General features: G+C 39.6%; 1 protein-coding gene and 1 long non-coding RNA gene across 2 annotated transcripts in view; one reads left to right on the top strand and one right to left on the bottom strand.

Annotated features, from left to right (window-relative positions):
* The window catches only part of fes (FES proto-oncogene, tyrosine kinase), a 72,114-nt gene that overhangs the window by 37,809 nt on the left and 9,435 nt on the right, over window positions 1–24,870 (bottom strand). Inside the window, exons 2-7 of the mRNA XM_002932240.5 lie at window positions 20,864–21,132; window positions 10,494–10,667; window positions 6,004–6,100; window positions 4,801–4,984; window positions 4,137–4,274; window positions 3,379–3,495 (exon numbers count right to left, since the gene is read on the bottom strand). Of these exons, the coding sequence (XP_002932286.2) occupies window positions 3,379–3,495; window positions 4,137–4,274; window positions 4,801–4,984; window positions 6,004–6,100; window positions 10,494–10,667; window positions 20,864–21,088 (935 nt within the window). The 5' untranslated portion in view covers window positions 21,089–21,132. The remainder of the gene's footprint in view (window positions 1–3,378; window positions 3,496–4,136; window positions 4,275–4,800; window positions 4,985–6,003; window positions 6,101–10,493; window positions 10,668–20,863; window positions 21,133–24,870) is intronic.
* LOC116409774 overlaps window positions 1–24,870 on the top strand; it is a 59,113-nt gene that overhangs the window by 31,678 nt on the left and 2,565 nt on the right. The window lies entirely within an intron of this gene.

Below are 24,870 nucleotides of genomic sequence, written 5' to 3'. Positions count from 1 at the left end.
TTGAAAATTACCATTTCCCTGAAAACTGGAGGATGCATCACTCTAGGGCCAACACATGCTTGAAAAAATCAGATTGCAAACTCCATGTTGTGTTGCCAAAAGCTCAGGAACCGCAATTTTATTAAAGTACCGCCTGCCCCAAGTAGGTGTTAATATTTGCACAGATTAATGCAATATTTTGTGTGTTTAACGCTTCATATGTTTTTGTGAATCATGCGTTAGTACTATTTCTATTCGCTAATTAACGCAATGCGTTAGAAATAACGCTTAGCGTTGATGCGTTTCTTTGCACATGCGATATGCGGATTAACACATGCAAAATGACTGATGAATCTGTACTTATTTATTGCATGCTTTTTAACACAAAACCAACACACACTCCCCATAACTACTGGACTCTTCCCAGTGTCAGTTTAAGCAAAGCCACTTTAAATCCTCCCTGCACAATTTCAAATATTGCATTGCATTTTATTTTTGTAAATACTTGTACCTTTATTGCACACTTTTATTATATTTAATATTTGTATTTTTTTTTTGTTTTTGTTTTGTTTTGTTTGTCTATGTAAAGTTGGGAGGGACAGGGGTCAAAAAAATTTCATTACAGTAATGAAGCTTTAGTCCAAATACTTGAAAGGGGGGATAATGACCTGTAAACTCACACAGTCTAAATGTGGCCATACACGCACCAATAATATCGTACGAAACCTCGTTTCGTACGATATTCGGTGCGTGCATGGTATGTCGGCGAGTCGACCGATATCACAGGAAGCTGCTGATATCGGCCGACTCGCCGATCGGACCAGTTTGAAAATTTTGATCGGGCGCCATAGAAGGCGCCTGACCAAAATCTCCCTTCAGCGCTGAATCGGCAAAAGGAGGTAGAAATCCTATTGTTTCTACCTCCTTACCTGCCGATTCAGCCCTGAATGGTGTGTGGCGGATCTGACGATGTTTTGTGCGACCGACGGTCGCACGAAACATTGTCAGATCGCAACGTGTATGGCCAGCTTTAGGGCAGTGACACACAGAGCTACAAAACAGACCATACTGACAACTGACTCTGTAGGAAGTGTGTGGGGGGTCATACCTTTATATTATATCTGATAATATGGGTAATGTTTAACACAAGGGGGCTGATTTACTTACCCACGAACGGGTCGAATGGAGTCCGATTGCGTTTTTTTCGTAATGATCGGTACTTTGCGATTTTTTCGTATGTTTTGCGATTTTTTCGGATTCTTTACGAATTTTTCGGATCCAATACGATTTTTGCGTAAAAACGCGAGTTTTCCTATCCATTACGAAAGTTGCGTAAAAAGTTGCGCATTTTGCGTAGCGTTAAAACTTACGCGAAAAGTTGCGCATTTTTCGCGTAAGTTTTAACGCTACGCAAAATGCGCAACTTTTTACGCAACTTTCGTAATGGATACGAAAAACTCGCGTTTTTACGCAAAAATCGTATTGGATCCGAAAAATTCGTACAGAATCCGAAAAAATCGCAAAACATACGAAAAAGTCGCAAAATATTCGTTTTCAAGTCGGAACTTTTCCAATTCGGGTCGGATTCGTGGGTTAGTAAATCAGCCTCAAGGAGTACGCTACACAACTGTGCAAACAGTTGTGTCATTGTATTGTACATAGCTTACACTGTCAGGGGGTTGCATGCGATTTGCTTATGTGTAAACAACAGTGGGACTGTAAAACATTTGTGGAGGTCTGATTTTCACAGGAAAAAGGTGGATAAGAGAGCCAGGATGTTTGGACTTAGCAGACAGTCAGTGCTGTGGCAGATGGGGAGATTAGTATACAAGGGTATATTAAGGTGGCCATACACGTGGCGATCCGACGATGTTTCGTGCGACCATCGGTCGCACGAAACATCGTAAGATCCGCCACACACCATTCAGGACTGAATCGGCAGGTAAGGAGGTAGAAACAATAGGATTTCTACCTCCTTCTGCCGATTCAGCTCTGAAGGGAGAATTTTGGTCAGGTGCCTTCTATGGCGCCCGATCAAAATTTTCAAACTTGTCCGATCGGCGAGTCGTCCGATATCGGCAGCTTCCTGCGATATCGGTCAACTCGCCGACATGCCATACACGCACCGATTATCGTACGAAACGAGGTTTCGTACGATAATATCGGTGCGTGTATGGCCACCATAAGGTATAATAGGTATATTTATTCCTTGTTAAATGAACAAGATACTGGATAGGTATAGTTAAATAGAAGCATAGGGAACCAGCATAAGGTGTTACAAGACGGTCCCTCAATTCTTAGGGCCGTGGCAGACAGGGAGATTAGTTGCCTGCGACAAATCTCCCTTTTCGTGGGTGACTAATCTCCCCGATATGCCATCCCACCGGCTTGAATGTAAATCGCCAGTGGGATGGCATATACAGCGCCGTGATTTCCCAAAATCGCAAAAGTTGCCTTGAGTTGCCTCAATGCTATTTGCTGCTTGTAAACACTAGCAACCAAACCATTGAGACCTAGCAGATGGCTTTCATGAAGTATTAAATGTGACCTGTCTTACAGGTGGTTATCTATAACACATGGCTGTAAGTATTTCTGATCTGACCAATAATTTCCTACCCCCCCCCCCACCCAAAGCTTTGAAGGGGGTCTAGGCAACTGCCATGTATTTTGATGATCAATTTTATCCACATATTTAGAACAAACTTTATACAGATAGTAAATGCATTATTTTCAATGTGTTGGATCTACATATGGTATGTCGTTTTTAATCATGAAATTAAGCTGCTTTAGGAAAAAAAAAAAAATATATATATATATATTGTGTGATTGCCACTGCGAAATTTTGTGAGCTTACTAGCAGCTCTCACCTGTTTGTTTTTGATATTTACAGACAATGAACTAGGAGCAGCATTTTGAGCTATATAAGTGGTGTTTTGGGCATTAGTAATGATGTCATTTATTACAACAATGACAGTGTCATATATATAAGATGATTTGCCTATCACAATAATAAACCATTATATATATATATATATATATATATATATATATGTATAGTTTCTTTCAGTGCAATCTGACAGTATCTGTCTCTGGTAATGATTATCAGGCTACAAGGTAACAAAAAGTATGAAAGCATAGAAAGGAAGTGGTAACTTTCCATATAAGCTGTAACAGAATCAGTGCTAGTTTCCTTATGAGTGCATAATCATCCATTTCCTATATTCTTATTTCTTATAAAAATCATTGAGAAGAAGGAATAACATTGTGGGTTAACCATGTATGCCACAGCTGGAGGTCAGAGACGGTATGTGGCATGATGGAATAGTGAAATGAGGATGCTGCAAAGATAACAAATAAAGGCATTCTGCCCACAGATACCCATAAGCCAGCATTACGTACGTATGTTGCACACTCTCCACTGTCAGGTCATTAAGCTGTAGTTCTTCCTCCAGGTCATCTGTCTCCTCCAGCAAACTGGTATCAAATGTCACAATGGGTGGCAATTCAGACACTGACCTGCATTCACACAACATACAATATGAAGTACATTTCTTCTTATGACTGGTTTGAATTGACACATGGCAAAAATGGAGGATGATCAGTAGGCATAAAACTGACATGAATATATTTGAAGACAAGGAAGAGAAGATAATCTTTGCTATATTGATTATAAATTAACCTTGTAAATGGTGCAAAATCCTGCAGTGATGTAATAAGTTTAAGATCACTACAGTTTGACTGTTCTGTTAAAAAAAAATGAAACCAACCAAAAAGCATGGAAGAACTGTTGCTTTGTGAGAAAGTTGATGGAGACCATTCAGTTATACTTCCCTATGCAAGCACAAAAGTCACGAGAGCTTTTCCAAAATTTGGAAACACTATTACCCATATGTAATAAAATACGCTCATTTTGCCCAGTAGCAGTAACCAATGAGATGTTTGCTTTTAAACAAGTGACCACAAAATTATACCTTCTAATTGATTTCTATGGGTTACTGCTTCTGGGCAAAGTTAGTGGCTTTTATTACATAAAAGTACGTAAGTGTACTTTTTTGGATTTCAGGATATCAATCATGCCAGTGTGCATTTTCTATTATCAGGGCACCATATGAACAATACTTATGCTCTGTTTTTTTTTTATCCTCGCCATAAAGTACCTGTTCATCTGGAGAAAATTGTCATATTCCTTGAAAGGGCTGATGCTGTTAACAGCGCTGGCAATTTCCCTGTGCAAAGAAGCTACTTCCTCTTGTACTAGGCTTGTGATTTCAGAGTATTCTTGCATAATATTCTTGCTAGATGGTAAAAAAAGAGAAGAGTAATGCAATGTTAAAAGCAGAACTTCCAGTATTATAAATGAAAGAGGCAATCATTTTAATCAAAGCCCCAAAGAAACACCCATTGTTCTCTGGTCACATCCCCATTCCTCTATGAAATTGGGCTCTCCCTGAATAACTAGGACTTTAGGGAGACATACATGGAGCATTTTGTCACCAGCATGAAACTGGCTCTCACGCAGGCAACTAAACACATAAAAACTCTCCCAAACTCACTCCTCATGAATACAGACAGGGCTGCCAAACGCAGGCAGCACCAATAAACAGCACCAACAAGCTCTCTAGGAATTCGACACGCTCAATATCATTTATAAGGGTTGCTCATACTGATTTCCACTCATATACAGTAGGCTATAGTGTACTAATCTAATCAAGGAAACCACAAAGCAAACAGATTTCTTAAAAGTCCTGAAAGTTTAGAAGAATACCATATGTCGGCAAGTTATAATAAATATGATAGGATTACATTGTCCCATGTGCTTACAGAATTTGGACCATCTCCTGGTGAATGCTCTGCATGGACTCGTGCAGCGTTGGCAGGCTATACAGAAAGTGGTGCTCGTGGTGCAATTGAGCAGCTTTAACAGCCAGAACATACTGGTTGTGCAGTGCATGCAGTTTCCATGTATTCTTCACATACTTCTCCTTTGCTTTGTCACGGTCTTTATCTGAAAAAGATAATTTCTTATCACTGAACCTTAAAACTGTCTCTCCAGAAATGAACCAATGAGCTGACAAATATATTTGGCAGGTGAGGGAAGGTGAGCCATTCTGTAGGCACAACATGCCGTTACCAGAATAACAATACATTCTAAGTCATGTAACTTCAAAAGCAGAACTTCTATTCTCCATTTATATGGCACAGTCTCATTAGTTGCTCTAGCTTTCTATAAAAAGGATTAGAGTACTTTAACGGGACTTTATACTAACCAGAGATACGGGCACCAATTATTTTGCATGTGCTTTCTTGTTGAGTAAAAAGTTCATAGCATATCTGTAAGGTGCTTAGTTTAATGGGATTTTGTCATGGGAAAACATGTTTTTTTTCAAAAATGGTTAATGGAGCTCCTCCAGCAGAATCCTGCGTTAAAATCTGTTTTTTAAAAGTGTTGTTTTTATATTTAATTTGGAGATGTGACATGGGGCTAGACATGATCCCAGGTGCACCCAGACAGTGCTCTGATATAGTTCAGTCTCTCTTTGCTGCTGAGCTGCAAGTTGGGGTGGTCATCACTTCTCTTCCATCCCCCCCCCCCAAAACAATGGGCAGATAAGAAAGATAACAGCTCCCTTACACCTGTATTACTTAAAATGCTCCTATGCCCCACCTAATAGTAGATATGAGAATAGCAAGTCTGGCCATGACTACTCTGGTTACATCTCATCTAAGTAGGAGAAAGAATAGGTTACCTGAAAGCAGTTCTAATGTGTAACGCTGGCTCCTACTGAAAGCTGAGAATCAGGCACAATGAGATGGCGCCTACACACCAATATTACACTAAAAAAATACATTTGTTGGTTGTGAATTATTTGCTATGTAAACAGTGTAATGGATTCATATTCATGTATATGCATATGCTTCCCTGTAGATAGTAACTTGTAAATTGAACTTTATATTTTTGGAAAAATAAAGTAAACTTATAAGTCTAACATTAAAACAAATGACTGCATCAAACAGAGTTCTCACCTCTGCAGGCCTCTTGGTATTTTCTCTTTGATTGCAATGTTTCCTTCACTTGGCTACGATACTGAGACCTCAGCTTTTCTATATCCTGTTGGGTTGTCTAAGCAATATAAACACAAAAATATACATATTGGTGATTTTTTGGTGAGTCATGACCCTGGCATAAATTTACATGAAGATACATGCTTCTCACTCCAAATAAATTCTGCACAAACTAAAATGGATTACTTTGATGTAGCTGGCCAGCTTGAATACACTATAATATATGGACTAACAATCTGTGTTTTGTTTAGGGGGGGCTTTTTTTGGTAGCTTAATGTACAAAATGTCTTCATGCCCTTACCTGTTTCTTCTAGTGCAGATAACATTATTGTACTCTCTGCACTAGCAATTGCCCCCCCATCCCATCCACATACCCACCCACCCACATACCCACCCACATTCCCACCCACATACCCACCTACATTCATACCCACCCACATATGCATAAAAACTACATATGCATAAAAACTAAGTGTGCGGCATTGACTTGGCTGCCTCAGGTCGGTCTGAGCCCTGGAACGCCCCTGCCAGGATAACTTTGACATAGTTGGCCAGGTAGAAAATACTGCAATATTTGGACATACAATTCCTGTTTTGTTTATTTTTTGGTAGCTTAATGCACAAAATGTCTTAAAGGAACAGTAACACCAAAATATGAAAGCCTAGGGTGGGGGGGGGGGGCAGGAATGTACTTCTTCTTTTACCTACCTCATTCCAGACCCTTTCCCCCCACTGCAGTGGCCCTGCAATTGTGCGCTTGCTTGCACATGCGCGTGTTCACACACAAGGGATGGGGGGGTGATGCTGGTTGGGGCAGGCCAAGCCAACCAGGTTTCCTAGGGCGCCTGGTCGGCTTGGCCTGGCACTGCTTTTTAATTACTTTAAACCATTTCATTTTTTGGTGTTACTGTTCTTTAAGACATTTTGTGCATTAATCTGTCCTTAGCATTTTGATAATTGGTGAGTGCAAAGAACCTCTTGTCTTTGTCCATATAGAGAGACAGAAAACAAAATGAGAATAACTAAAGCAGTTCATAGGCAATCAGGATGACAAAAATGAGAAAAGAAAAGACAAGCTGTGGACAGGATGAGGGGAGCCGTGACAGAAATAAGAATAAAACCACAGCATGATAAGAAAGGTGACCAAGTGCTAAGAGAGAGAGGAGGTGGTATTAAGAACCACACCTAAGGGCAAGGTGACACAAGGCAGATTAGTGCAGGCTGACAATACTCATTCTTGTTCTGCCTGCACCCTGATACCTCAATACTTCCGGGTGCAGGCTCAATGAGAAGAATTTTTAAGCATACAAGCAGTTTGTAAGCCTGCGCTTATATTCACCTGGACTGCTAAAATGATAAACTTATATATGACTATGGATTGGTTAACTGTATATATGTTGTACTATAAAATGAGTAGTTTTAAACAACAAAAATAAGTATAGGAACATTACCGGCAAACAGTAATCCCTTCTGTTGATTGGTGTACCACTATTTCTCTTTATTCTGTATAGAAAATCTGGTTATACTAGTATCATCTGTCAGTGCTGTGTACCATTAAATTGTTTATAAGAAATATTATATGTTGTGTTACTTATTAAAGACTCAAAATATAGAAGATAATTTAAACATGAACTAAACCCAATGCCTCCAGTAAGGATTAATTATACCCAAGTTGGGATCAAGTACAAGGTACTGTTTTTTTATTATAGACAAAAAGCTATAAGTCATAAGTCATCTCCCATAGTCTCCATTTTTAATCCAAATTAAGAAAAATATCCATTATCCGGAAAACCCCATGTCCCGAGCATTTTGGATAATGAATCCTATACCTGTATATATTGAACACACGTTTTATTGTTCTAGATTTTATACTGTGTAAACGTGTCTCATGTCAGTTCTTTTTTACCATAAAGGCCACAGCAATAAACAACAATATGCAGCATAAGCAGTCATACCTTGATCCGGCTGCCCCCCATCCCCGCAAAAGATCTTTGAGGGGGGTGGCCCCAACAGTCTGAGGGACCATGAACTGGCCCCTTGCTTAAGACGTTTGAGGACCCCTGCAATAAGGTAACCCCCTCACTTCAGCTCTGCCACCAGGTTGGGGAAATTTTAGTATATATAAAAAGTATATATTTTTAAAAAGCTGCTGCTCTATGTACAGGCCTTTACAAACACAGCATCGAACTGGGCCTTTGGGGCACAGGGAAAAAAACCTGGTGGGCCCAGGCAGCTCGGGGGACGGGGTCGGACGGGTGTTGGGGGCCCTGAGAGGAGGGGGGCTTAAGGTGGCGAGGGCCATCATTGGGAGGGTGCAGGGGCCCCTGAGGCAGAAGCCCCAGTCTGTACCCCCCAGTCTGACCCTGTACAAACATATATATTTTTATCTGGTGTTTGTTTGATGTGGTTTCCTGTATCTATCTGTGTTCTTGGAGCAGTGTTTTATTGTGAGATCTGTAGAAAGTTAATAATTCTATTACTGAAAGTAGCAATAACACATGATTGTGTGCTGATTAGACTATTCTTATTTATTTCAGCTTTAGGCTAAACCCCAACTGCGTCGCATTAGATATGTGCTATTTTTAGCAAGCAATTTTCTGCTATTGGACAAAAAAGCACTTATACCTAAACTTATGTGTAGTTCCCCCTAAAGTCAGTGGGAGTCATGGGAAGCTGATACTGCCATTTCTCTGCCAGTGGATATGCTCCATGTGACATGAACCTGAGCCATGAGGGGAAGCTCTAGGCAAGTAATTTTTAACCTAGAGACCTCATTCTGAAGGGGCTACTAGTGTAGAGCCTAAAGAAAGGGCTTTATTCACTTATTTAATACCTTAGTGACTTTGGTAGATCAACAACCTAAAAGGAAAAAATGACTGCTACATTTGTCTCACTGGGAGGTTAGTCATCCGTGATAAGTCTCTGCTACCGCGAGCGACTAATGCCGCCGAAAAGCTTTCCGCCAGCAATAAAGGGAATCACTAGTGGAAAGGCCTACAGGTCGCACAAAGTTGCCTGCAGGAAGAAACGTCATCGATTAACTTTATTGCCGGTTGGAATGGCATTTTGGGGAGATGAATTGCGCACTGTAGCTGAGATTTAACCATGACAAATTTTCCCATGTGCACCACCTAATAGTGGCTCAGCTAACAATATTCAAAGGGGTTGTTAGAATTAACTTTTAATATGATGTAGAGAGTAATAATGTGTGGGTCTGGAAAAACTCAACCCACACCTGACCCTAACCTGCATAACCTTAACCCGCACCTATCCCTAACCTGCATAACCTTAACCCGCACCTAACCTGCATAACCTTAACTTGCACCTGACCCTAACCTGCATAACCTTAACCCGCACCTAACCCTAACCTGCATAACCTTAACCCGCACCTAACCCTAACCTGCATAACCTTAACCCGCATCTGCCCCTAACCTGCATAACCTGCACCTGACCCTAACCTGCATAACCTTAACCCACATCTGACCCTTACCTGCATAACCTGCACCTGACCCTAACCTGCATAACCTTAACCCGCACCTAACCCTTACCTGCATAACCTGCACCTGACCCTAACCAGCATAACCTTAACCCGCATCTGACCCTAACCTGCATAACCTACACCTAACTCTAACCTGCAGATGTGTACTTCCCCAGTGGTACCCGAATTTACTGTCTTGAATCACTTCCCATTACAGATAATGTGCATCACTGCGCTTAAGGCACACATCAGCCCAGTGATCCTATGATGGGAAACAGCTTTGGACATTGAGGTTTTGTCACTGTGTATTTGAAAAATAACTCTGAGGCATAATATGCAACCAGCATGACTTCCCTTAAACACACTTTTTTCAATAACATTGTGGCTTAAGCTGGCCATACAGGCACCAATACGAAACCTCGTTTCGTATGATATTCGGTGCGTGTATGGCAACTCGTCGAGGCGACCGTTATCACAGGAGGCTGCTGATATCGGTTGACTCGCCGATTGGATGGGTTAGAAGTTTTTGATCGGGCGCCCGAGCAAAATCTATGTTCAGGGCTGAATCGGCAGAAGGAGGTAGAAATCTTATTGTTTCTGCCTCCATATCTGATGATTCAGCCCTGAACATCAGTGGAGGGTTGGAACAATCTTTCATTCGACCGATGGTCGCACGAAAAATCGAAAATCACCACGTGTGTGGCCACCTTTAGTTAATCCTTTGGGTGTATTGTAGCTGCTCTTTGATTATATCCCAGAGATCACGTTTTATCTATCAGCAAAAGCCTTTTGAATACCCTTACAGCTTCTAAGCCACCCATAATGAAATAAGGATAGGAGTTCACCATTTTAAAATTTGGCTGTTCTTCCAACTTCCTAATGAATATTATGACACCATCTAGGTTAAACCTCCATTATTGCAGAACAACCAACTTGAGAATTTCACATTCACCAAGGACAGGAGGAATATTACCTTGATGTAATCCTGGTTGAGAAGTTGCCATTGCTCACTATAAGACTTTTTTAGCTGCTGCTTTTCCCGAATGAGAATGGTTAATTTGTTCAGGGGTCCTGAATTTAAATCCTCGGAATGTTTCCGTAAGATCTGGCTTAGGTTCTCCGTCTGAGACACCAATGTTGCCCAGGACTGCAAACACAAAGAGACAGGATGTAAAGTAATATCCCAATACAGGAACATTTTACATTATTCCTCATTTGTTAAAGATGGAATCTCAGAGGCCTGGAAGTTTATTAAGCAAAATCCTTCCTTCTTAAAAAATATTACATTACCGAACTACTTAATAATAAGACATTTCTGCACCCCTTTATTTTCTGTTACATAGTCTATAAAATTAAAGGACACAGCTTATCCTGTTCATAGAATATGATCACAATAGAAACCGTTGCAGTAGCACTGTTGGTCAGCAGGAATACAGCACAGCTTGGCCTAGATAACGTGCCATTAAGTAGTGGGAGATACCTAACAAGCAGACCATTTCTATTACTAAAAGCACAATGCAACAAATACCTTTTAATGAGGTTACATATGTCAATTAGAATTGAGCGCAAATGAGGAGTACAACAATGTGATATTATGTGCCACAACATACAACAAAAAGTTTTCATTCGCAGCCATTAAATAGAGAATTTTAAGTGAAACAGTGTTCTAACTGCCAATTTGGGGCCTTTGGGGATACGATCAGCAAGCATGAAATGTGAAAACCCTGGGCATAGTTTAGCCATTAGCACTGGAAAGATCAGATTTATTTTAATTTTGAATAAAAGCTATAGTCAATTTGGCTGCTTGCACATGGTATGGTATATACTGGCCTCTCGTAATACAAGCTCAGTCACACCAAAAAGAGCCACTAGAAAAGTATTGGCTTATATAACTAAAAAAGGAATTAAATACAGTATGGGACCCGTTATCCAGAATGCTTGGGACCAAGGGTATTCCGGATAAGGAGTCTTTCCGTAATTTGGATCTTCATACCTTAAGTCTATAAAAAAATCAATAAAACATTAATTAAACACACTAAGATTATTTTGCATCTAGTAAGGATTAATTATATCTTAGTTTGGATCAAATACAAAGCACTATTTTATTTTTACAGAGAAAAAGGAAATCAGTTTTAAAAATCTGAATTATTTAATTAAAATGCAGTCTATGGGAGACAGGCTTTCTGCATTTCAGAGCTTTCTGGATATCAGTGCGTGTATGGCCACCATTACATTAAACCTAGAAACTCTGCTTACAATGTTTGCTTTCACTTTAAAACACAAATCTCCTATAGTCAGGAAATGGAGGGAGTGAGGTCCGCATTAGAAATTCTATTTCCTGACTACAGTGGATTTGTGTTTTATAGTACTTATGGCCCTCGGATGCCCCTTATGTTTTATATTTCCACTTTACTTTATCCTAGTTGACCCTACATATAAATAAAATATACCTCCTGCTTGCATGATTATAAACACTGCTGAGGTGGGGCTTGTTGTATAATATATGCATTCAGCATTCTGGAATTGTTACACTTAAAGGGGTTGTTCACCTTTAAGTTAATTTTTAATATGTTATAGAATGCCCTATTTCTAACAACTTTACAATTGGTCTTCATGATTTATTTTTTTTATAGTTTTTGAATTATTTACCTTCCTACATCTTTCTAGCTTGAGGTCCCTGACCCCGGCAGCTAAAAAACTACTGCTCTGTGTGCTTACAGTTTTATTGTTACTTTTTCTTTATTATGTTTCTATTCTGGCCCTCTCCTGTTCATATTTTAGTCCCTCATTCAAACCACTGCCTGGTTGCTGAGGTAAGCAAGACCCTTGCAACCAGATAGCCACTGAAATTCCAAACTGGAGAGTTGCTGAACAAAAAGCTAAATAAATGAAAAACCACAAATAATAAAAAATGAAAACCAATTTGCAAATTGTCTCCGAATATCATTGTTTCAATCATACTAAAAGTTATTTAAAAGATATACTACCCTTTTAACAAAGAGCACATGGAAGGCCCGAAATGCGTGTATGGCATGCATGTATTTTGCTTGTGCAATGCTTCCCCTATATGAAATTAATCATTGCCTGTTCCTATGAATGCAATAAGGGTTGATGTACAGGCTGTGCATTACGTTCTGTTTGTGTATCTTTTAAGATTTCCACCAAGAAACTAGTGAAGATATGGTGTTACACATACATACAACTGTGCATCAGGCCATCTACTTCTCTGGACCCCCCAGCAGCTGCTTAGTCTGTTGTTTAGTAGTTTAGCAGTAGCACGGGTGCCTATGTTATCTCATTAAATTCTTGCCCTTACTTGAAATGGTAAGGACTTTATTGCCTTGGGAAATATACAATAAATAGTGTTGCTTTAGCCAAACTCCTTCAGCGAGGTCACAAAATGAATAGGCCTTAACCACCAACTGGTGGAAATAAATTGGGCCCATCGTTTGTTTAATAAAGGCTTGCATGCAGGCAATCTGGATATTTTGCCAAAATGATAGAGAGGCTGCTAGAAGTTGCCATGGACTGGTGCCTTATATTAGGCCTGTGTTTGGCTGTTGTGGCCTTAGTGTATATGAAATTACTAGGGCTTTTTCTAAGTCTTGGCATTTCCATGTAGATATACTGATAGGGGACAATATCCACAGCTAAATACAATTATGCCCTCCAGGATTTTTCAGCTATCCCAACCATGCCTTTCCATCTCACTTGCTTCATCCATCCTCACATGGATGTATTATTATACTTCTCAAACACTACAGCACCTTTTTATTTAGATAGATCTTTTTTAACCAACTCCTCAATTCTACATTGAGTCAACCATGCGAAGCATAGTAACATAGTAAGTTGGGTTGAAAAAAGACATACGTCCATCAAGTTCAACCATAATGCCTATATATAACCTGCCTAACTACTAGTTGATCCAGAGGAAGGCAAAAAACCCCATCTGAAGCCTCTCTAATTTGCCGCAGAGGGGAAAAAATTCCTTCCTGACTCCAAGATGGCAATCGGACCAGTCCCTGGATCAACTAGTACTGAGAGCTATCTCCCATAACCCTGTATTCCCTCACTTGCTAAGAATCCATCCAGCCCCTTCTTAAAGTTATATAATGTATCAGCCAGCACGACTGATTCGGGGAGGGAATTCCAGAACTTCACAGCTCTCACTGTAAAAAATCCTTTCCGAATATTTAAATGGAACCTCCCTTCTTCTAAACGAAGTGGGTGCCCTCGTGTCCGTTGGAAGGACCTACTGGTAAATAAAACATTAGAAAGGTTATTATATGATCCCCTTATATATTTATACATAGTTATCATGTCACCTCTTAACCGCCTCTTCTCCAGTGTAAACAGACCCAACTTGGCCAGTCTTTCTTCATAACTGAGACTTTCCATACCCTTTACCAGCTTAGTTGCCCTTCTCTGGACCCTCTCTAACTCAATAATGTCCCGTTTGAGCACTGGAGACCAAAACTGAACAGCATATTCTAGATGGGGCCTTACCAGCGCTCTGTAAAGGGGAAGAATAACCCCCTCCTCCCGTGAATCTATACCCCTTTTAATACAGCTCAAAACCTTGTTTGCCCTTGCAGCTGCTGCCTGGCATTGCTTGCTACAGCCAAGTTTATTATCTACAAGGACTCCAAGGTCCTTCTCCATTAGGGATTTGCCTAGTGCAGTCCCATTAAGGGTATACAGGATGCGGACTTCAGTTTTAAAGACATTTTTTACACAAAAGACCACCTTACCTGGGTTAAACATGCAGTACCTTGGAGGCCAGCTTCAATGATGCAATGCCAATTTAAATAGACTCCCATCCAAAGGATATAATTATTAACATATATTTATAACTTCAACATATTCCACAGAGCTGAGTGTATACACTGAACATACAGATTACATAGAAAATAACAACAACCAATACAAGAGGGCCCTGTGCAAAAGTGCTAAAAAGGATCTAAAAAGGAGAAGGGGTATGACACACAAGGTTAAAGCAATTAACGACTGTGGAACAGGAAGAAAGACGGTGTAGTAAAAAGTCAGACAAGGAAATATGCCTCCACGCTTTGTTTCCATCAAGATACCTCAATTATAACTGATAAAACAACATGTTTTCATTAGACCTTTGGGGGAAATAATAATTTGTTTCAGCAAAATACCAGGGGAACAAATCGTCATATGCCCAATACAAGGTAATAAACAAAGCTCAGGATTTCTACTCCATTTAAAGAAATATAGTAAGCAATATCAAAAGCAAATGTATTGTCTCCTACACATCAATTCAACACATATAAAGAGAAGAGCAATAGTCAGAAACCCTGACCCTCAAGACTGAGATATAAGAGTTGCACCTCATAATGTGTTTCTTCCTTCAACTACACTAACTATGAAACACAAATTGCATGTGTAAACTTTGCTTCAAAGTGAGGTGTTTTCCTATAATTTGTTATTGTTTCCAGTGGTGGACTGTGGAGTTTGGGGCCCACAGAGGCCAACACACAAGGACCCACCACCATAGCTGCAGAGGCCCTTGCCCCTGTTGTGATCTGTGGTCTTTTCCAGTGCCCAGTCTGACCTTGTTGTTTCTTCTTTAGAGAAGGTAGCTGACATTAGCAATACAAATATTATAATATACTCAGAAGCAGTGGTGTAACTATAGAGGAAGCAGACCCTGTGGATGGGGAGTGGGGGACATGGGGGCCCAGACTGCAGGGTAAGCTTCCTCTAGAGCGACACTGAAAATTTACACGCTTGTTGCCTGTGTGGGCAGGGGGGAGATCAGAGAGGTTGATGTGAGTGCTGTGCCCCTGCTGAATATTTTTTTGTGGGGGGCCCAGTGCCCTCTCATTACGCTGCTAATAAAGTTAAAAGTGATGTGCTTAAATGGTGCACAGAATGTAACTGGCAGTTTATCTAAGCACCATTACTAATTTAATTCCCAAGCTTCTTGTTGGTCATGAGAATAATTATTATTATTACATTTAAGGTAATTTATGTATCAAAATGAAACAGAATGCCTATAACTAAGGGACTTGTTAAGCAATGTTGTTATGAGAAACACATATTTCCTGCTAATAATTTCCTCTTAAGATTGTGCCACTTCACACTATGTGCTAAGCTCCCTACAACTGCATATTTCCACCACACTACAATGTCAGGTATGTATATCAGGGGTCAGGTCCAATAGATCATTCTGTGATTCTGTCAGGTCATGGGTAATGTGCCAAATATAAAATATCTGCTGACTCACTTCCCAGCAGGTTCATGGTGTGTGGGCAGTTGAGGAAGTTACTATTTACTGTCTGCCAGATCCACTGACTTCAACAAACAGTGAATATGGAAAATTGTACAATATCTGCCTATTCCACCAACAGACCAATCCTGCCAAACCTTTGTACCAATATGCATTGTACAAAGATAACAGTCAGCATAGTCTGTCTGTGTGTATGTACATGTATGGCTAGTTTAACTCCTACATTTCTACCTGTTAAAACCTTTTTTTTATTCTGCAAGGTGTTCAGTGAGTCAGAATGCAAAACATTACCAAATGGTGGCTCAAGGTAATAGATGTTAAAGGATATATTTACTGATATGTATATGACAAACTGATAAGAATCTTTGATGTTACCTATTTGAATATAAATTATCTGTTAGTTAGGTTTTCCTTCAGAGTGTGTAGGTCTATATACAGGCAAAACCCAAGCCTGGCCAGCTGAAGATTGAAGCTAAGTGGATGGTGGGCTGTTAAACCACTGTTTTTTTAAAGGGGAATGTCTTTGAAAGGATTACTATCATGGGACGATATGTTTCTTTCAAAATGCATCAGTTAATAGAGCTTCTCCAGCAGAATCCTCCATTGTAATCCGTTTTTCACAAACAGATTTTTTTATATTTAATTCTGAAATTTTGCATGGGGCTAGCCATATTCTATATTGCACAGGGTGCCACAGCCATGTGACCTGTACTCTGATAAACTTCCTTCACACTTTACTGCTGCGCTGCAAGCAGGAGTGATATCATCCCCCTCCCAACAGCCGATCAGCAGAACAATGGGAAGGGAGCAAGATAGCAGCTCCCAGTAAATATCAGAATAGCACTCAATAGAAAGAAATCCAAGTCCAGCTTGGGACTCCTCCAGTTACATGGGAGTAGGAAAAACAATAGGTTATCTGAAAGCAGTTCTAATGTGTAGTGCTGACTCCTTCTGAAAGCTAAGACTCAATGCACTGAGATGGAGCCTGCACACCTATATTACAATTAAAAAAATACATTTGTTGGTTCAAGAATAAAATTTTAAATGGTAGAGTGAATTATTTGCTATGTAAACAGTGTAATTTAGAAATAAAAAATACACCATAAAAATCATGACAGTATCCCTTAGCAATAAAAAAATGGAGTATTTTGTCAATGTGCATTTGTGCAACAAAAACAATGCAACTTGAAATTGCCCCTGCCACTGTCCTAAGACTCATGTCACAAAGTTCACATGGCATTGCTAAATGGTGACCTGCAGGGGCCGTGAGAAATTTACTCCCAGGCAAATCATGAATTATGAACTATAAACAATCAAAACTGATGTTGTCTAACAGGTACTTTTCATACTTACTAGCAGCTAATGTGGTTTTATGAAGGCCAGACAGAACAACCAAGGGATATGTAAGTGGTTACATTGGGGAAATACAGCTTTTGAATAGAGAAATGATTATGCAATATATTTATAGGAACGGCTAACTTCCTCTTGTTGACTATAATAGAGCGGAGGTTCCTAAAAAAGAAGGGGGTGGTGGATTTGTGTGACACTGTAACTCACAACAAATTTTTACTGCATTGTCAAAATATTACTTTTTCTAACAGATAACAACAAAATATATTTAATGTTTCCAGGCCCTAAAGAGTCAAACTTTCCTCAGAACCCTGCTATGAAAAGCACCTGCTGAAGGAAAGAGAATAGAGATTAGTAGATCATGGCACCTGCATTGACACTGCTTACACTAATTAGAGAACAGAAGCTTATACAGGTCCTTTTCAAAAAATTAGCATATTGTGATAAAGTTCATTATTTTCTGTAATGTACTGATAAACATTAGACTTTCATATATTTTAGATTCATTACACACAACTGAAGAAGTTCAAGCCTTTTCTTGTTTTAATATTGATGATTGTGGCATACAGCTCATGAAAACCCAAAATTCCTATCTCAAAAAATTAGCATATCATGAAAAGGTTCTCTAAACGAGCTATTAACCTAATCATCTGAATCAACTAATTAACTCTAAAAACCTGCAAAAGATTCCTGAGGCTTTTAAAAACTCCCAGCCTGGTTCATTACTCAAAACCGCAATCATGGGTAAGACTGCCGACCTGACTGCTGTCCAGAAGGCCATCATTGACACCCTCAAGCAAGAGGGTAAGACACAGAAAGAAATTTCTGAACGAATAGGCTGTTCCCAGAGTGCTGTATCAAGGCACCTCAGTGGGAAGTCTGTGGGAAGGAAAAAGTGTGGCAGAAAACGCTGCACAACGAGAAGAGATGACTGGGCCCTGAGGAAGATTGTGGAGAAGGACCGATTCCTGACCTTGGGGGACCTGCGGAAGCAGTGGACTGAGTCTGGAGTAGAAACATCCAGAGCCACCGTGTACAGGCGTGTGCAGGAAATGGGCTACAGGTGCCGCATTCCCCAGGTCAAGCCACTTTTGAACCAGAAACAGCGGCAGAAGCGCCTGACCTGGGCTACAGAGAAGCAGCACTGGACTGTTGCTCAGTGGTCCAAAGTATGTCATTCGGAAATCAAGGTGCCAGAGTCTGGAGGAAGACTGGGGAGAGGGAAATGCCAAAATGCCTGAAGTCCAGTGTCAAGTACCCACAGTCAGTGATGGTCTGGGGTGCCATGTCAGCTGCTGGTGTTGGTCCACTGTGTTTTATCAAGGGCAGGGTCAATGCAGCTAGCTATCAGGAGATTTTGGAGCACTTCATGCTTCCATCTGCTGAAAAGCTTTATGGAGATGAAGATTTCATTTTTCAGCACGACCTGGCACCTGCTCACAGTGCCAAAACCACTGGTAAATGGTTTACTGACCATGGTATTACTGTGCTCAATTGGCCTGCCAACTCTCCTGACCTGAACCCCATAGAGAATCTGTGGGATATTGTGAAGAGAAAGTTGAGAGACACAAGACCCAACATTCTGGATGAGCTTAAGGCCGCTATTGAAGCATCCTGGGCCTCCATAACACCTGAGCAGTGCCACAGGCTGATTGCCTCCATGCCACGCCACATTGAAGCAGTCATTTCTGCAAAAGGATTCCCGACCAAGTATTGAGTGCATAACTGAACATAATTATTTGAAGGTTGACTTTTTTTGTATTAAAAACACTTTTCTTTTATTGGGCGGATGAAATATGCTAATTTTTTGAGATAGGAATTTTGGGTTTTCATGAGCTGTATGCCACAATCATCAATATTAAAACAAGAAAAGGCTTGAACTACTTCAGTTGTGTGTAATGAATCTAAAATATATGAAAGTCTAACGTTTATCAGTACATTACAGAAAATAATGAACTTTAACACAATATGCTAATTTTTTGAAAAGGACGTGTATATACTGGATGTAATACCCCAGGCAATCCTACTGCTTATATTAGCTGGAACCTTTCCAATGAACACTGATTCCTATAGGACTCCACCACCTGTATGGTCTATAGCCTGCATGCCAGTGTGCATTGCCAGAAGTGTTTCTGCCAAGACTTTATCCTATTTGCTTTTGTTTAGGTGAGACATGTTTCACCCTTTATTTGCTCAGCCTGAGGATACACAACAAATAGTATAACCATATTAAAAGAGAAACAGTCTGATTTCTAAAATAAAAGCAGTCTCATAAGGAGTGTACATACTTATAAATAAAAAGCTCTCACAGACTGAGTAGCACCAGTGGGAACTTCATAAACGCCCACAGATATTTCCCCAAAGTCACTTTTACACTGAACTTGAACTTTCTAGAAAAAAGGTGTCTGCCCAAACAATCTGTTTCACAGAAAGACACACAAGGAAAATTCATAGGAAAGACTGAGACACCTCAGAGAAGAAGAAAAGCATGCCTCAATAACAGAACAGAAAAGACAGAACGTTCTACCTAGAAAATAACACAAAATTCTTCCCCACAGAAACAAACTGGACTCAAGCTGAATTCCGCTCTGTGTAGGTCCACACAGGCAAACACTGAACCTGTCAATGGCGCAACGGGAAGGAGCACATGACAGCAGATCTGATTTATTCCATACAAAATGCTAGGGTGGGGGAGGAAATTGGACGATCTGCCCCTAGCCACAAGCTAGGTAGCTAAAACAGAAGCCTACCTGACCAATATCTAATTAGGGATCAGCCAGATATCTATATGATAGGCTAAAAAATCCAGCCAATCAAAGTCTGCCTTGGAATGCTGGTGCAGTTCTATACGATGGGCCTTCAGTATTATATTACACTATTGTTGGTTTAGGGGCCCATCAATCAGATCAGCCTAATTTGGGCCACAACCTGTCCCACCCCAGTGTGGAACTCTCCAGACACAGCAGAGAGAATGTACTCACTGAGCAATGTAAAAACAAGGAACCTACAAAGCATTAGACAGAGAACAAAAAAAAATAAGACCAAAAAAAAATCTCTTTCCAAAGGCTTTACATAGGATGTTTATCGTCACCCAGGTCAACTAATAGAGAAAGCTCTCTTACAAAGAAGGAAACCAACAGACAACCAGACATGGTCCTCAGTCCATGCAAAAAGTCATTACCCACAGAGAGGCACTATAACCAGGCACCATGAGAAACAAAATCACATTCCAAAGAAGCACACAAAGCAGACACAGTGGTTTTGGACTCTTTACTTATTTAAGGCTCATGTCAAGCAGCAGGCCGCCTTTGCTCATAATAAGGTCATAAAATACATTGCAGTATCAGAAATAAAGATATAATTTTGAGACTGACCTCTCTGATTGATTTACAGGGGTACTGAGGAGGACAAATAAGCATTATTTTCAAATATGACCTTAACTGGCCTAAAACCATCAGGTTAAACCCATCTAAGCATCTAAGACAGGAAAGCAGGACAGCCCCATAGTTTGGAAACTACTGCATTACACAAAGTGAGAATGTATTGTTATGCTGTAGGTAGCTGTGTCCACAAGTATTGCTATATAAATAAAACAATACATTCATACCTACATGGAAATTATATCAGTATGGACACCTGGTGCAGACTGCGCAGGTTTATATATACATCTGAAATACAGTTTATGCACTGCTACTAAGTACTATTATATTGAGATTATGTAATGTGACTGTATTTACCTCATTAAGCTGGCTTGTGTATTCAGATAATCCAGGGGTTGGCGAGTGATCCAGCTTGTCAACTTGCACAGACATGTGGTGAAGCATATTTGAATACTCTTTGTCACTCTTTGCACGCTGTAAAAAACATTTTTTCATGGTCTCCATTAATCTCAGTTCAACGTCTTGTAAGCGCAACAAGGCGCCGTGTCCATTGGGGCACTGTAACTCTTCCGCAAACCCCATGGTTAGACCGAAGGATGTCAGTTAAGCCTCTGTTCTATAATCGCCTGCAATAAAATAAAAATAGGGGACAGGTAGTTCCAAAATGAGGTACATTTTAGATGAACTGCCCTGCTAATAAATGTTTGGGATGGAAGTCACCAGGTTTAAAGAGAATTCAAATCCTGTAGTAAATACACCAGTGAGCACTTACACAGGTGGCTTCTCCATTTAATAGCCTTCCTCATATAAAGCCTTTTTTCACACCACTATCATAGTTCTGGGCTTGGGGAGAACACAGTAACATCCCTGAGCTATGGCAGTTCCATCTGAACACCCGACAACTGATATTATGTATTGTCCCTGATGCAACTTATTGAGTATTGCAAGTCTGATGTAATGCAGCAGGAGGTTAGTGTTTAAAGGGGAAGGAAAAATGTCAGTGGTTTTAAAGTAATAAGTAAATGTAATTGCTATTAAAAGCAGTATGGGACTGTCTACATTGTCTGGCTCCTGAAACAATGTTGCAAGCCAGCTAATTAAAGGCAATTAAAAGATCTAGAGGAGCTCTGCTACATTGTATTAGGAATTATAGGCTCATAGAAAAAGATAAACAAACATTACTTTTACCTGCAATTTACATTTATTAAAACCAGTTAAAATCTTTCAGTAGCATATACTGTAAAGTTACTCAGAATTATATATTTTTTTAATTTTGGAAATTTCGGTGGAGAAGCCCTTTAATAGATCAATTCCTCTGGGGCTTGTAGTCTATAGTGACAAACAACAGGAAACCATCCTATTAACCTCTATTCTAAAATATTGTTAATATAAAGCCACATTTGCTAGTGCCTATTAACACAATATTGACAGAACAGGAAAAAAGTAGTTTGATTGTGCAAAGTCTAAGTAAATATAGAAATTCCTTATTAATATTAAAGGACAAGTCAACCCAAAATATAATGTTTTGCCTAATAAAAGAAACAAACATTTTAAGCAACTTTGCAATATACATTCTTTACAAATTTGTAATGGTTTTTGAGTTATTTTCATATTTAATTGCTATTAAAAGCAGTGTTTGTCCTTTTCTATTCTCTGGAGGAGACTGACCTTTGCAACATTGTTTAAAAAGTAACAACCAGGAATTCAGCAAATGCTGCTTTCAGTAGTAATAACATTTACAAATAATTTTTAAAGCACTTAAAAAATTAATAAATTCATATTGGAAAGTTGTTTAGAATTATGTTTTCTTTTAAATATATATATATATTATATATATATATATGTGTGTACAGTTCATTTAAAGGAACAGTAACACCAAAATATGAAAGTGTATAAAAGTAATTACAGTATAATGTTCTGTTGCCCTGCATTGGTACACCTGTTGTGTTTGCCTTAGAAGGATAACTATAGTTTATATAAACAATGCTGCTGTGTAGCTATGGGGCCAGCCATTCAAATGAGAAAAGGCACAGGTAACGTAGCAGATAACAGATAAAACCCCATTATATTCTACAGAGCTTATCTGTTATCTGCTATGTAACCTGTGCCTTTTCTCCCTTTTTCCAGCTTTAATGGCTGCCCCCATGGCTACACAGCAGCTTATTTATATAAATTATAGTAAAGTTTCTGTAGTCAACACACTAATTTTACCAGTGCAAGGCAACAATACATTATATTCTAATTACTTTAAAACACTTTCATTTTTTGGTGTTACTGTTCCTTTAACAGCTATATTGCTATGTTGGGTACGAGGGCTAGATCACTATATTTACAATTTTTCCACATTCTTGCAGTAAAATATATGTTTGCCGTTCCTTTCAGTCTTACGAGTTGCCAATTATATACACTGTAACCTTTCTACCAAAATTGTCAGCAGAACTAGACTTCATGGTTTCAGACAGAGCTAAAGAACTAGGTTAATGAGATTAGCGTGCTTTTGTACAAGTCCCAGTTGCAGAATTTGTTGCCAATCTGTTATGAATGTAACATAAATGTTTAGCATCAGTAACCTCATAGTGTCGCCTTGGCAAAACATCACATGAGTAGTATTACATTTGCGTTGTGTATCTCAAATGGAGTCTGAGTTACACCCACCCAAGCCATCCCTGTATGGCCACCCTGCTGCTGCTGTACAGTGGTTAAAATCTTTGGGGGCAGGGGCTGTGATTGCCCCTAGGTATTTATACCACTGAACAGAAGCGGGGGCCCTCCAGGAGGTGGCCAGTGCAGTTTAAAACTGCCAGGAGACATACACATAAGGAAAGAGGAAAGTTGGTGGTACAAGGAGGTGACCTAGTGCAAACTTTGCACCAGGACTCACAGGGCTGCTGCCAATCATCCTGACACTAAAAAAATTAATTTCCTCTGTCATTATGGCTAATATTGCATATAATCCTTGGCAATACAATTGTTCCTGCAAGTGTTTTTTGTGCTGTCTCTGCACCAGGTTCTCTCAAAAACACCCCTGCTGTAACAGTATTCTTCACACCTAATTTCTAACGGAATCTTTCACCACAACTTGTTATGACAAAGCAGTAATTAAAATAGTAGGATTTGGTTTTGCCAGAGCTGTGGGGCAGATTATAGATTATTGCTGAGTCAGATGTCTGTTGCTACACAAATTTTTCTACACCCTCTGCTATACTGTTGTCAGTGTCTTATATGCAATGCCTAAATTCAAATCAGGCAACATGGTCCTTCCTTGTGAATTCTTGTGTAGACACATTCTCTACTGAACCATCACAATATCTAACAGAGTTTCTAGGAGGAAATAAAACAGAATGGGTAAAAAAGAAAGAAATCACTATATCAACCGCCACTATATCACTGGAGTTGTTTCTATACAGCTGTCAGTTATATCTTCTTACTGAAGGAGCACTCTGCCTGTTAAGTAGATACACTGAAACATTGAAAGTGTAACAACAGCAAGAGAATTTGCCTTTATGTGTTACCTACATTCATAAGGATAACTTCAGCCACAAAGCTATTTAAAAAAGAGCATTATAGACCCCTGTGAGTGGTCAACTTCCTGTAGAGATATGACATTTGTATGCTAGGGGCAAGGCAAGCTGTATAGGGAAATTACTTGTTTTCTGTCATGTTTGCAAGGATTCTCTGACTTGCCCAATTAATTAGCATTTGAATTTGCACAATAAATTGTAAAGGAGAATTTTTGCTAATGTACACTCGTGCAAATGGAAACTACTGAGAATACATTTTAGGTTTTAATGAAAGTAATTCTTCTAGACTGTTTCTGTTAGTCAGAAAAAGCTCCCCAGTAGTCAGTAACCAGGTGGAAAAATAATGTATAATTGAGGAGAATGAGAGAGAAACAGAGTGTTCTTAGCAAAGGCTAAGACTGATGCCACACGTGGCGTTTTTACGCTGCGTATTTTTTCAGCCTAAAAACGCCGCACAAACCACACAGCCCCTGACTATGGCGTTTTTCAGCCTAGTACTGAGTAATTGAAGAGAATGAAAGAAACAGAGTGTTCTTAGCAAAGGCTAAGGCTAATGCCAGACGTGGCATTTTTACGCTGCGTATTTTCTAATTCTCTCGGTGGCTGAAAAACGCACAATATCATCATCCATAGAAAAAGCTTAAACAGTCTAGATGGAAAACACACTATGCATAAATACGCTAGAAAACGCGTTACCACAGACTTTTCATGCGTTTGCCGAAATACACCGTTATTTGCACAGCAACCTATTCCTATGTGTACACAAAGGCAGCTGCCAGACCTTGCGGAAATATGCAGTGTTTTTACTATTTCGCACTATTAGCACCATGGGAAACGGGATTT

Source organism: Xenopus tropicalis, chromosome 3 (assembly GCF_000004195.4).
Source record: "Xenopus tropicalis strain Nigerian chromosome 3, UCB_Xtro_10.0, whole genome shotgun sequence".
Lineage (NCBI taxonomy): Eukaryota > Metazoa > Chordata > Amphibia > Anura > Pipidae > Xenopus > Xenopus tropicalis.
The sequence above is the reverse complement of the archived record's forward strand: the minus strand, read 5'-3'. Positions and strand labels throughout refer to the sequence as shown.